Genomic DNA, 14,339 nt, shown 5'->3' with positions numbered 1-14,339 from the left:
CTGTAGAAATAAAGCAAGTCCACATAACTTCTTTTCCCCTCTCACCGAATAAAGGGCGTCTCTCAGTGGGTGACGATACACCCATGTAGGAACACGAAAATAATGTTTATATCTTTATGATTGAAATAAATTAAAAAAAAAAAAAAAAAAAAAAAAAAATGGCCCCAGGGAAAGACGCATCAATACGTTGGACAAACGCCAAATGGGTAGATAACGAAGGAGGTGGAGAAAGGGAGGAGGGTGTACCCTCTTGTAAAGCTAAACCGAAATATATTTTGAGCGAATGAGCTTATCCCTTGGGGGAAGTGTTATCATATATAAAAATTGAAACATTCGTTTTTCATGGGTTTTCATTCTAGTCCAAAATATTTGTAAAAGGGTGAGGGAGAGACAAAACTGGCATTGTACACCAGGCATGAGGAATGTAAACTTTGGGAAAAAAAAAAAAAAAAAAATTCCGCTGTACGCATTTTAAAGGCTTTCTTTTTATTTCCTTCCTGCGGGGGAGAATTGATTTGTCTTTATTTTATTTTATTTTATTTTATTTTTTTGTGTGTGTATTTTTCTTTGGGCGCTTATCGGAGATCGATTGTTAATCCAATGGTGTGATGCATGGCTCATGCAGAGGGACTCGTCTGCATGTACGTGAGCCTACCCTGGGGGCACTCTCCGTCGATAGTTCCTACATTTTTTCGCGCAATCCATTTTTTTTTTTTTTTTTTTTTTGGGAGGGCTCTCCCCTTGCAGTAACTCTCTCTGTATGCTCAGGAGGGAAAGCGGCTATGTCCACACAACCTTTCTCCGAACATTGGACCTGTTATTTGCCCCCAATTAACTGTCTTCTGCAGGGGGAAAGGACTGGCCCAAAGATGCCGCACAGGCATAATGCGGATAAAGGAAGGGAAAAGAGAAAGATACGTTTAAATATTCATTTCGTATGCAGTAAATTGGGGGACATTTTAAAAAATAAATATATACATCCAGAATGTGCAATGATTTTTTTTTTCTTTCTTTCTTTTTCTCTCGTATGCTCTTCCCAAACACAGTAAGTTCTTCGAAATTTTCTCCTAAAAAAAAAAAAAAAAAAAAAAAAAATACACAAAATAAGTGCATCATTTGCATGCTATAGGGTATACACCTGAGAGGAGCTCGAAGTGCTCATTCGTTAGTTCACTTAACGAAAATGTAAATTTTATTGTTTTTCTTTTTATCATTTTTTTTTTTTTTTTTTTAAAGCAGCCCATGAGGTATCACTCTCTTTTCATATCCTGACATAAGGTTCAGCTGGAGCTAGGGGGTGGGAAAAGCATGCCAAAAAATATTTACACACCTTTTTGTTGCATTCACGTCCACCCCCGCTGCATGGATGGAGATGCAGGATATCAAGGGAGAATCCATCACGAGTGAACCCATCAGGGGAGATACCCCCACGAAGACAAACACCGATAAGAAGAAGAAAAAAAAAGTCGAAAAATACACAAATAAAATTACCAACTTTTTTAAAATTGTAAAGAGTGGCCAAGTGGCCAAAATACTGCGGACACAGAACGCTCTCATTTGTGAGAACAACCCACACGCCGACGAAGGCGCATCGGGTATACTTTCCAACATAAGTATAAAATCTCTACCGAGGAATTCCCAAGTGAAGGAAACTATGCACCAGACTTGCGACCAAAACGTGTTGCTCACTGATGTAGATGCAGGGGGGGAAGAAGGGACAAGTCAAATAGAATATCCTCCAAAGGAGGAAAACATATTTTATTCCTCACCAGAAGTAGAAAATGAAGCGACAAGCGGGGTGCAGAGCATCAATGTAAACTCGTCTGCAAAAATTTGTGGAATTGCCAATGTGAAGTCCTCTTTGTCGAGTGACGTCAGTAGGGTGCCCACGGTTGATGCGACTTTGAAAGGGAAGAAAGAGAGGGACATAAAAACTGATGGTGAAGAGAAAAGACGAGAGGAAATTCGCCCCGATTGCACACCCCCCCATGGAGAACCCCAAGACGAGATGAACAAAACAAAAAGGGGACTCAAAAGAAAAAAAAATGAACCAGATGATGAGCATAAGGGGGATGGTGCGAATAGCTCGCTGGAAATGAACGTAACGGAAGAGGATGGTGTGGATGGTGTGGCTGGTGTGGATGGTGTGGCTGGTGTGGATGGTGTGGCTGGTGTGGATGGTGTGGCTGGTGTGGATGGTACTCCTGGGCAAGATCAGTCAAAGGAACCCCGTGTAGACCTTATTTCCATATTACCCACAGAAGGGAATAACATTGAAAATGTTTACTCAGAACCAAATAGGGGAGACGGAAAAGAGGAAAATGTTGTGCGCTCTTCTTCGCCCCCTGAAGAATGCGCAAAGGTAGTGAAGGCGAGGAAAATCTCCCTCGTTAATTTTTTCGGAAATGATATTCAAATTACTGTGAATGTGAATGAGGACAGTGCTTCGGAGGGTGGGTTTAGCAGTGCGGATACCGACGGGAGCGGGTCTACCTTGGGCTGCACCGGGAGGTCCAAGCGTAGGCATGGCGCCAGAAGTGGTACACCCAAACGGTGCACTACTTATGGCACACCCAAACGGGACAATACTTATGACACACCCAAACGGGACAATACTTATGACACACCCAAACGGGACAATTCTGATGGCACACCCAAACAGGACACTGCTGATGGCACACCCAAACGCAAATCTGGTTCTGGTATACTTAAACGCGGCGTCGGGGGAGACGATGCAGACACCATCAAAACGCTAAACCCATCGTACAAGAGAAATTCCATTTCCGACGGAGAAAGATACGGAAAAAATGATGGTGAAATCTATTTGGAGAAAAAAAAAAAGGAAAGGTATAGCCCCGATGGACGTGATGGAGGGGAAGAAGGGAGTCAGACCAATGATGAGTTGTCCCCAAAGGAACATGCGAACACCCCCGTAACATCAGGAAGGAGAAATTCTGTAAAAGAAAACAAACGAGTGTTAAAATCAGATCATGAGTTCGAATTGGAGCGAGCCAAAACGAAGAGGGTTCGGGTCGGGAGAGTCAGTTATACAGGGGTAGGTGCGCACACGAGCATTGACACAGATGCCCAAGGGGATGTCGATGCGGAGGGAGGGCACAAGAACTCTTCCAACAGGGCTGACAGAAAAACGTGCCTGAACGTTGGCTTTGTTAGCGAGTTCTGCAGAAAGGCGAGGAAAACCTGCGCAGTGGATATAAGCGGGGGCAACAATGACGATAACGACCATAACGACCATCACGATCATAACGAGCATAACGACCATAGCGACCATAACGATGGTGATGATGATGATTCCGATGAGGATGGTGGCCCCTCTGGCGAATCCGACTTCCCCCCCATGGTGCACCCAGATGGCGCGTGGGCGCACCACTCAAAGAAGGCACAAAAGAAGAAGAGAAAAGACGGCGCGCACGGGAACCATTTCGAAACGAACCTGTACCAAATGAACAATAACGTACAGGAAAAATTAACCTCCATTAAAAATAGCTTTAGGATAAATGATAACGTAAATGATATTCTAAACGAGAAGAGGAGGATCAAAATTCTTCGAATTTTAAACAAGTATTATTTTGACAGGGAGTACAACGACTACGTGGAGGTTCAACAAGGAAGGAAAGGTCTCCAGAAGGGTGTCACGAAGAAGGGTGTCACGGGAAAATGTTCCACCGGGAAATGCTCCTTCGGGAAAAGCATCGCTTCAGAAGAGCTTTTGAGAGATCACTCAAACAAACCTTTCACCTTCTTCATCGCGGGAAAGTTCACTCTCTTTAGCAATTTCGCACTGGCGAAGAAGCTGAAAGATGTAGGGTACGGAATCACGAACAACTTACGGAGAAGCAACTCATTAATCATTGGACACGGTTTAAGTGAGGACTTTGTAAAAAAAATGGCAAATTTTAAAGGTCGAATTTTTGATGAGGAGGCAATTTTACACCACCTAAATGTAGATGTAAAAAAGCGAATTGATCTTTTTGCCCCGATAAATAAAAATAATGCAAAACGGTACAAATTTCTAATTAACCAGTCTAATATAGATAGTGCACCGATCAAATCTATTAAAAGAAAGGTGCTTCAGTTTTGCAGAGCCATACGGAAGAGCTTGTCTGAAAGTTTAGACACTCCTCATGATGAGTATAAGAATATGTTGCTTCCTAATTTGGCGAAACGGTTAAGTGACTTTTTTTTGTTTTTGCATTTGTCCAGGGGGAAATTTCACTCCGATATGAACTCCCTGCTGCACTGGTACAGAAAGAAGCATCAGGAGTTGATGCTTCCGCTGCGTGGTGGTGACAAAATTTTCCAGTCGGAACCCTCCCTCTGCAGTGACAAGGAGACTTCCTCGTTTGTACTTTTCGTCCGAAACCTCTGCGACGTTTTCTCCGCATGCTACATCAAGGATGGTTTTTTAACTTGTGATCTGACGGGAGGAGAGTGTATTTCTGTCGGAGAAATCGGGTCCAAGGAGAATCACACGGACAGTGAAGCCAGCACCTCCCCGAGAGGCAGTCTCCAACCGTTGATGAATCCATCTGAGAGTAGCCAGTCAAAGGAAGACAACTCGGAACGGAAGAAAAAAGACAATCACATTGAGGAGAAAATACGTATCCCAGGGGGTGATCACGATGATGATGGTGGTGGTGGTGGTGGCGATGATCATAACCATGACCATGGCGATGACCATGGCGATGACCATGGCGATGACCATGACGATGATGATGAGTCATCCCTGGAGTACATATCCGCGGAGGACTACTTCGAGCACACGGACGAGTCAGGCGAAATGTCCAACGACGAAAAGGAACTCAACAATGACAGTGCGAGTTCCTTCAAGAGAAGCATAACGCATAATATGAAAAAATGTGAGAAGCTAAAAATTGTGACAAATTTATGGAGAGTGTTTTTTCGGCCCAACAGTCTCTACGAAATTGCTGGGCATAAAAATGAAGTTCTAAAATTATACAAAATTTTAAGGAAGCTCTTTCCAGAAGAGGGGGTAGAGGAGCCCTCGAATGGGAAGAAACCCTCTGCACATTCAACAGAACCTTCCCCGAGGGGAACGACCTTCCCAAAGGGAGGTAGTGCCCAACGATATGATCCATCAGACATGTACCAAGAAAAAAGTAACATAATATTCCTAGTGTACCCTCCAAACTGTGGAGTAAAGAGATTAGTCGAGCTCATCTGCTATGCCTGTGACCTATGTCCAATATATGAGAGCAAAGTACAGAAGTATAAAAATATCAATTACTTTTTTAAATACACACATGGGTTGAAACCAATCTCTATATATAACGCTAATAAGTTAGACAAAAACTCTCTCAATGAATTGAGTGCTCGAAACGATGTAAGTATTTGCATGTATGAGGACAAGAATTACGTGATGAATAGCTTATCGAGTTTCTCTTTTCCTCTGTTGGACAACATAAATCATGTACTCATTAATTTTGGTGTTCCTTCTAGAGATGCTTTATTTCACAGATGTTATTCTGTTTCTTCTTGTGTTATAAGAAATTTGAATAAAAAACTCTTTAGCATATTTTTTGAGACGTGCAGATTGAATGACTTTTCCTACTCGATCGAAAGCGTCTACAGTAAGATGCATCTCCTGGCTTCATACGTGAATTATGTGCAGCCCTTGGGGGATCGTGAACTCTCTATTAGCGGCAAGGAGGCAGGTGCGAGAAAAGAGGACGAAGCCACTTTCAACTTCAGCTTCCCCAATAATGTGTTGCAGGAGTATATATCAGACCATCTCATGAATCGTTTTTTTATGAGAAATTATGACGATGTGGAGAGGGCGCTGAGTGGCAACTTAAGCGATCAGGTACATAACGAGTTAGGGGGCGAGTTAGGCGACGAATCTAATGCTTCGTTATATATCCCCTCGTGTGGTGAGTCAACAGATGGACGCAAAGAGAAGAGCTCAACGCGCGAGAGAAAGGCAAAGATGATGAAGAGGCTAAACGAAGACTATTACTTCTTTAGAGAATTCGACGTGGAGGATATACGTACTCTCGTCAATGACTGCTATGACAAAATGCACATAGAAAACGAAAAATTAATTTTCGACTTAACGGTAAAGAAAAATAGCAACCTACTGAGTGAGAGGAGTGATTATTTATATATGGACGCAGGAGCAAGGAGGGATAGAGAACGCATTCTCATTAAAGTCTTGGAACTTTTTTTATACGCTTGCATTTTGGTGAAGTCAGATGATGTGAACATAAATTTGATTGCCGTCGATATGACTGTGTACTGGAGGAAATACCTCTTCATGAGTCCCGCCTTCCGGTTGGCGTGGAGCAGCAGCGGTAGAGACGGCAACATACCAAAGGACAAAGGGGAGAGCAAACGAGACGGTAGGGGTGATGGTAGGGGTGATGGTAGGGGGAATGGCAGACGAGGCAACCGAGGGGGTGAGAAGAACCTAGCGGGTCGGGAAAAGGGAGAATGCATTATCCCCCAAACAAGCGGAAAAAACGACTTCATCAATGAGACGAAGGTGAAGGACCACTTGAAGGGGAAGATGGAAAAGTGCAACAAAATATTCTGCGAGAAGGTGAAGAAGTACCGGAGCCTGATGGCCCACTTCGGGTGCCCCTTCAACTTCTCCTCGGCCAGTGTGGTGTACGACCTTCTTCAGAACAGCAAGGTGGCGAACTTGGCCCCTCGCAGGCGTGGCGACGCCAAGTCGTGACATGGGGCGCTCATGTGAAGTTGTTATGCAAACCGCTATCCGCCGAGATCGTTGCTATCGTCTCGATCATTGCTTCCGTCGCGATCATTGCTTCCGTCGTGATCGCTGCTATCGTCGCGATCGTTGCTATGGTCTCGATCATTGCTCCCGTCGCTTTGGTCGAGTCGGTCGCTCCGCCCCTTCTGAAAGACCAACGTGGAGGTGTGGCCCATCTTGAAGCTCCTGAAGACCTTCCCCTGGGGGGTGAACATAACATTTTTTGTCCAGTTCTGAGGGCCCTTCGAGGAAGATCCACAGGAGGCATTCATCATGCTAGGGACATACCTCAGTGATTTATAAATGAAATAGGAAGCAGAGAAATCAATTTTCTCCACAAGAGATAAGGAGAACGTGTTGGCAAAGTCGCATGTTAAGTACTTATCATTGAGGCGAAGGTGTAGAAAGCCACCGTCCTTAAGCAGTAGAGAACCATTTTTAAATAGCCAATAAAGTATCTTGTTGAGTAGAAGGTATTCAGATTTTTTGTAATACTTGAGAAAGATGTTCCTGTCACTGTGAAGCTTTTCCTTCTGTATATTCCATTTGGTTTGTATGAAGTCATCTGATGGAAGTACGAATGGGAAGTTAAAAATGATAACGTCAAATGTGTTGTGCAGAAAATGCTCTCCAATTTTTTCCACATCAACTTCAGGAACATAGATACCTCCACACGATTCTAATATTTTTAAATTCTTCGAAAAAATGCTCCCATAGTTCCTTTGCAACACATTTGGGCTTTCCATTGAAGTGGCGACTACTTGACATGGACGCAATTCCTTCTGCAGTAAAGTACTAAAAGATAAATTCCCTTCTCCTACACAAAGAATCTTTTTCTCCTTTTCGTAAATGACATCTGCTATAATTACGTCGGAGTATTCATTATTCTGTATACAGTCGAATAGGTACTCCTGGTACCTTCCTTTGACGTAATTTTCCTTCCCATTCGCTAACTCCTTTTTCAACCTGTTGTAATCTGCCTTTATACATTCTGTGTATTTATTTAGAATTTGCCTATTCATCAATTTAGTACGTAACCCGTCTTTTTCCTCCCCCTCATTCAGTTCTTCCTTCTCAATGTGGTACTTGCCTATGTGTATTAATTTTTCGAATATCCCCGGCTGCTTCTCCAGTTGGTGTATTTTGTGGGGTACTGCGGTGAAATGAGATTTGCATACCTTGGGGAGGAGTACTTTACGCATTCCCCTCCTGATACATGTGGAGGAAAAGCGACTTATCATTTTGGGCACTCCCATCACCGGGGGAGATAGATGGAAACGAGTTGAGGGTGCCCGGCGTAGCGTCCAAGGGGGCAACTCCAATCATAACAGATGTGAATGATCGCCATTTTTATGGGAAACTGCGCCTCTACTCTCCCGGTACTTTGCAACTGGCATTGCCAACATATTAGTAACGGTTTAAATGAATTGGCGCATTTGCCTACCTGTTGATGGGGGGGCGATTCACAAACGTGGAGGGGGAGGGGTTGCTTATACCATTTTTAATGCTCCGAGTGCACGTTCCACCTTGCCGCATTTTTATCGCCTGTAACATTTTTACCCCTTATAACATTTCCACCGCCTTGAGCCCGCAATTGTGCGCAAAGAAGGAAAAAAAAAAAAAAAAAAAAAAAAAAAAAAAAAAAATCACCCATAATTGTAAAAATAAGATATACAGTGTTCGGCGCGCCACGCGGAAAATAGCTATTTTTTTTTTTTTTTTTTCACAATTTCAAAGAATGTCAATCTGATGGAAATGTCACCCTGATGATGTCACAGATACGACAAAACGTGAGCATACGTATGTAAATGACGTACACTAAGTAGCACATTTGAGATTTTCCAAGGCGACGGAGATTAGCAAGTGTAGCAGAATATATGTCCATTTAAGGCGGCTTAATTTGGGCATTTACCCACGGAAAAAACACGGAGCAGTACACTGATTGGCTTGGTCCTCATGTCCCTCCCCATTTGTTTTGTGAATTTTATTTTACATTACGTTATTTTATTTTATTTTGTTTTATTTTATTTTTTGAGTTAATTATTAGTTCTTTGTGAGTTCTTTTTGAATTATTTTAAAATTTTCTTTTTTTTTTTTTTTACCGCCACCCTACTTTTGCCTCTCCCCTTATTCAACACGGAAGAGAATCCTCCGGACCAGCACCTGTCCGTAAGTTCTATTCCAGGTGACGGTGCGCGCGCAGGAGGAGGTACCCACAAAGTGCAATCAACCGTTACATCGAGTTGATTAACGGGTTAGCAGGCCCCCACTGCCGACACGGCGACAACCCCCCACTGCCAATAAACCACCAACCACGATGAGCGACGCAGACTCGCTGTCGTGCTCCCTGACCTTGGAGAGCGACGAATACGATGAGGAGGAATATGATACGAATTTGAGCAAGCTGTTGGAAAATAAAACCCTGAACTGGATATTTGTGGGAGGAAAGGGAGGCGTGGGAAAAACCACAACATCCTGCTCAATAGCGGTACAGCTAGCGAAAAGGAGGGAATCCGTTTTACTCCTATCCACAGACCCAGCACACAACACAAGTGATGCCTTTAATCAGAAATTTACCAATCAACCAACCCTGATCAACTCGTTCGATAATTTATACTGCATGGAAATAGACACCACGTACTCTGAAAACACAGCATTCAAATTGAACAAAACAGAATTCTTCGACAGTATAATTCCTGAACTGCTTCAAAGTTTTCCAGGAATTGATGAAGCTTTATGTTTCGCTGAACTAATGCAATCCATAAAGAATATGAAGTACTCAGTTATTGTGTTCGATACTGCCCCAACGGGACATACTTTGCGTCTGTTGGCCTTTCCAGAGTTATTGAAAAAGGCATTAGGGTATCTAATAAGTTTGAGAGAAAAACTCAAAGGAACTTTAAATATGTTGAAAAGTTTTACAAATAATGAAGTTGAATTAGAAGGAATTTACGAAAAAATTAATCACCTGAATGCCATGTCAATTAGTATTCAGTCAAATTTTCAAAATCCATTAAAGACGACTTTTGTATGTGTTTGTATCCCTGAGTTTTTAAGTGTATACGAAACGGAACGGTTGATACAGGAACTAACGAAGAAGAATATTTCTTGTTACAACATAGTTGTTAATCAGGTGGTATTTCCTCTAGACTGTCCAACGGTGAATGTATCCCATTGTGAAGGTTTGCTCAAACAAATTAAAGATAAAAAAATCCAAGAATCTTTTAGTAGCCTTGTACAGAAAACCAAAGAACTTGAAGACGTGTACATATCGAGAAGAAAACTCCAGTCAAAATATCTTACCCAGATAAAAAATCTTTATGGTAACGACTTTCACATCGTCTGCATGCCCCAACTGAAGAGCGAAATACGAGGACTAGAAAACATCTCCAACTTTTCCGAAATGCTTTTGGAGTCTAAGGATATTCCCATATACCGTTCAGAGGGGTAGTAAGCTGCGCAAAGGAAAAATACAAGAGGGAAGAGGCATTCGCGCCGCCAACGGAAGGAAAGAAGAGAACCATGTAACCCATCTGGTTAGCTTAAAAAATTAAAGATCCTGCGGAAGATCGCTCTCATTACGTAATGATTAAAGTTAACGAATCCTCCGCGCGCAGAGCAAACGCGCGTGTCCACATGTGCGTATGTAAGTACACACTTGTACATGCGCGTGTAAACCTGATTATATTACCCCTCTTGCACACGTGACAAGGAATGGTACAACGGGCACAGGTAATAACAGCTGAGAAGTTGTACATGCGGGGTGCCTGTCTTATCCTTGGCGCGTCGGAATGACCAGGCAGGGAAGGGGTTGACATGCATACAACGTTGTATGGGCATACGTGCACATATATAAATATATACGCTTACGTGAGCGCAGTTGCACGTGCTCACTTGCACATGCTTGTGTGAAAGTTTTTTTTTTTGTGATGAAGGCGAAGCAGGTACAAAACTTCTTCGAATTCTCAGACACGTGAACTCTTAACAAAAGCATCACTCTTTTACAAATGATAAAGAAAGTGACAAAAAAATGACAAAAAAAGTGACAAAAAAAATGACAAAAAAAGACAAACGAAAAAAAAAGTAGAAGTGTGGAGGTGAAGGACGTGAGTACATACACGTCCGCGGTGTGCACAGATAAATACCAATGTAAACCACATGTGTGTGAAAAAAAATTAGGCCAAGGGGGGGAAACTTAGTCCGTCAGTCTCAGTAGGAGAACATTCGAGGCTTCAGCCACGTCCTGCTCGGGGCACTGCGCGTGGGGAAATAACACAATGTGTGTGCATGTTGTGTAGTTCACGTGGTACATGTGGTATGAACTTGGTAGACATGTGGTATGAACTTGGTAGGCATGTGGTATGAACTTGGTAGACATGTGGTTTGTACAGGGTGTGCACATAACGTTCTGTAGTTGCATATGTACACATTTGTGTGGCTCCCACGGGGAAGTCCAAAAAAGAAATGACTCCGTCCTCTTACCTGTTGCAGATTTTTCAAACTTTTAATCGCGTTGGAGTTTTTAACGGCTTCCAAAAATTCGGGCACTTCGTCTCCATCATTCTGCTCAGATACGCGGAGCAAAAAAAAGAAAAAAAAAAAAAAAAATTAGAATGGACATATTCGTTTCGTTTCCCAAGTGAGTATATCTGGGTACATTTCATGAGCCTTTTTTTTTTTTTTTTTTTTTTTTTTTTTTTTTTTTTGGGCGCGCCGGATCTACGTGGAACCATCACAATCGAGAAATAAAAGTATAAAAATATATATATATATATATGTATATACATATGGGTGTGCGCCCCCTGGGCCTACCAGTATAAAATCCTCCAAGTGGTAAATGGCCTCCAGCTGTGTATAGAGCGGCTGGCTATCGTCGTACTTGCGCGGCCTGCGAGGAAAAAAGAGAAAAAAAGGAATGGATCTATGGGTAGGCAAACACACGGATGTCGGGGCAAACGGAGCGTGTGTTGAACCGAACTGCAAGCACCAGTTCACTCCTCGCTCCTCTCAGTCATTACATCTCAAGCAAATTAACGAGCTGTGTAATTCCTCCCAATTTTAAGAATTCCTTCTTGTACTTCTTGTCTGCAAAAAAGGGGAATGAGGAGGAAATGGACAACTTTGCAGTGAGGCACTGGCTCGGGGAGACACATCCGAGGAAACTCCCATGCGGTGGAGTTGGTCTCTCCGGGGAAATACCTACACCCCACACACAAACACACACATGTTCAGTTACACTCACCCAGAACGAAAATATTTCTACACGTCTGGGCGCAAGCCGCCTTCATGCCGTCAATGTTTGATTTCATCCCACTGATCAGGTAAGGCAGGGCGCCATTCTCAAACATCGTAATGCAGTTTTTCACATCTGCGGAGAGGAGGGGAATTATGAATGTGGGAATTGCGAAACTAAGGGGGTGCATAAGTTCGTCCACGTGTGAATTAACCCTGCTGCGCTTCGTATATGGCACTTCTTCATCGACGCCTTTTATTTTTCGGTCCCCAGGGGTTCTCGCTCTATACTATGTATATATATATATATATATTTCTCCCAGCTCCTTACTGTCGACAGACAAAAAGGATAACGCCACGACGGCCGCGTGCACTCTGTCCAGTTCCTGTGTTGCAAAAAAAAGAGAAGCAGAGTGAAAGAAAAACGCACAAATAATATCTTCTCTTTACTTAAAACTACTCAGCTTTTTCTCCCCCTAAAAAGTTATTACGTGAGATTTTAGCAGATTTATAAAAACGGGTATTCCGTCGGCTTCACGAATGGCGTCTTTGTAATGGGGTTCATCTTGGGAGGAGTGGCGAAGAGGAAAAGATGAATAAATGAGGAGAAGCAATAATGCGAAGGATCTTAAATCAGTTCAATTAGAACATCATCCACGCATTCTGCACTCAAACTCATTATCATACATATACGTAGAGATAATGTATCCATTTGGAAGTAGAAAAAAGGGGATACTTTTTAAATATATTTTTCTCATTTATTTTTCGTACTCTCTTTACTGGCCAATATGGCCAACTGCGTCGCGGACAGTGCGCCTATCGTTTTAGGGTCAGCCGCCCAGGGGTGCATTCTATCTTCTAACTTTTCAATCTGCAGGGAGGGGATAGGAGAATTATGTACTCAGATACGGATGTATATATGCGGAGTTGCGCAATAAGTGCACGCAGTTGTTCTTTCCCTTTTGGCATTGCCCTCACCTCGCATGTGGACGAACATAAATTCACGAACTCTTGTACGTCATTCTCGTCATATGCCTTGTCGAACCGTAGAATGTCATTACCTAAAAAATTAGCGATGTTTTTTTTTTTTTGTTTGTTTCTTTTTTTATGCGTAGAGGAGGGGAAATAAGACGCCTATAGTAGGTTCTAACGTTACGGAATCAAAATAGAACAATTATTGTAGACAAGAAACGCTTAAAAGGAAGAGCTTACTTGTAAAGGATAACAATTTTCTTATTGTCTTTGACCCCTCTATTCCAAATTCTTGCAGCTTATTTTTGTAGAGTAGCTTAGATGGGGAAAACACACACGTGTATGTGGATATGTAGATGGGTATATATTCTTATGAGTGTACATTTGTGATAACGTATGTGTGCTCTTGCCCATTCGTGCGTAAACTCTTGATGAATGCGCTCTCAACACATTTAGGGGCAACAGTTCGAACAGTTTTCATACAATTTTAATTGAGCATTTTTATTTCTATTTTCCTTACATCTCTTCCTGCACAGCAATGATTTCCCATAATTCCTTTGGGTTTGTTAAAAGGCAAAATAATGTTTTAATTAAACCTAAAACATAATCACGTGTTCTGCTGCTACCTGACAATGGGTATGTTTTTTTTTTTTTTCCTCTTATTGGGTGTGTGTGTGTGGGAAGTATCTATGCTCCCTTTGGTAATAAATTCAATTAAAAGAAAAAAACTCGAATTAAAAAATTTATATCACATTTAATTATAATTTTATGAGTAAATTCATTCTTTAAGGGTAAACATAAGAACTGTGTATGTGTCAACTGTCAGTGCGTACATATATACGTAACATTTTTTTCCGTTTTTTTTTTTTTTTTTTTTTTTTTTTTTTTCACGGTTTGGTAACGCTCACTGTAGATGTTTAAGCAGCATTCCTACGTGTAACAGCAACTATTTTTTTTTCTTATTTTTGTGATTTCCAAAATCCCCAAATTAAATTAAGTAAAATTAAGTAAAATTGGGCAAACTTGACGAACAATACCCGCGCGAGGAGTGTCTGTTTTGTTAATTTATTTTTGAACCATTAACACAGTGGCAACTTTGCACACTCCTAAAACTTTCTGTGCTTTAGCCTTTTTTCTTTCGCAAAATTTGTTGCCACTGTCGTGCAACTCTTGCGCAATTTTTCGGCCGTTTTCCAACAGTTTTCCAGCAGTTTTTCAGCAGTTTTTCAGTAGTTGTTTTCAATTTTTTTCAACTTTTCCTACAAAAATTCCCGCAACCGTTCCCGCAGGTGACCCCACAGCTGTGGGGGGACAAGTGCGAAATCACTTTTTTACGCGGGTGGGGTGCCACTTGCTTAACATGAATGTGCTCAGCGTACTC

General features: G+C 42.0%; 4 protein-coding genes across 4 annotated transcripts; 2 read left to right on the top strand and 2 right to left on the bottom strand.

Annotated features, from left to right (window-relative positions):
- Window positions 1-1,372: 1,372 nt before the first annotated feature.
- Window positions 1,373-6,718, top strand: PKNH_0506800 (conserved Plasmodium protein, unknown function; the record flags this gene model as incomplete). The annotated part of the gene is made up of 1 exon (XM_002258166.1): window positions 1,373-6,718. The coding sequence occupies one exon, from the start codon at window positions 1,373-1,375 to the stop codon at window positions 6,716-6,718; it is 5,346 nt and encodes a 1,781-aa protein (XP_002258202.1).
- Window positions 6,719-6,753: 35 nt separating this feature from the next.
- PKNH_0506700 (conserved protein, unknown function) lies at window positions 6,754-7,956 on the bottom strand (the record flags this gene model as incomplete). The annotated part of the gene is made up of 1 exon (XM_002258165.1): window positions 6,754-7,956. The coding sequence occupies one exon, from the start codon at window positions 7,954-7,956 to the stop codon at window positions 6,754-6,756; it is 1,203 nt and encodes a 400-aa protein (XP_002258201.1).
- A 1,115-nt stretch (window positions 7,957-9,071) lies between these two features.
- PKNH_0506600 (arsenical pump-driving ATPase, putative) lies at window positions 9,072-10,205 on the top strand (the record flags this gene model as incomplete). Its single annotated transcript, XM_002258164.1, has 1 exon — window positions 9,072-10,205. One exon carries the CDS (start codon window positions 9,072-9,074, stop codon window positions 10,203-10,205), a length of 1,134 nt encoding a protein of 377 aa, XP_002258200.1.
- A 744-nt stretch (window positions 10,206-10,949) lies between these two features.
- On the bottom strand, window positions 10,950-13,508 carry PKNH_0506500 (uncharacterized protein; the record flags this gene model as incomplete). Its single annotated transcript, XM_002258163.1, has 11 exons — window positions 10,950-11,009; window positions 11,237-11,317; window positions 11,567-11,642; window positions 11,773-11,839; window positions 11,997-12,122; window positions 12,318-12,372; window positions 12,478-12,551; window positions 12,758-12,857; window positions 12,965-13,047; window positions 13,199-13,274; window positions 13,479-13,508. 11 exons carry the CDS (start codon window positions 13,506-13,508, stop codon window positions 10,950-10,952), a joined length of 828 nt encoding a protein of 275 aa, XP_002258199.1.
- Window positions 13,509-14,339: the final 831 nt, after the last annotated feature.

The sequence above is a fragment of the Plasmodium knowlesi genome (assembly GCF_000006355.2).
Source record: "Plasmodium knowlesi strain H genome assembly, chromosome: 5".
NCBI lineage: Eukaryota > Apicomplexa > Aconoidasida > Haemosporida > Plasmodiidae > Plasmodium > Plasmodium knowlesi.
The sequence above is the reverse complement of the archived record's forward strand: the minus strand, read 5'-3'. Positions and strand labels throughout refer to the sequence as shown.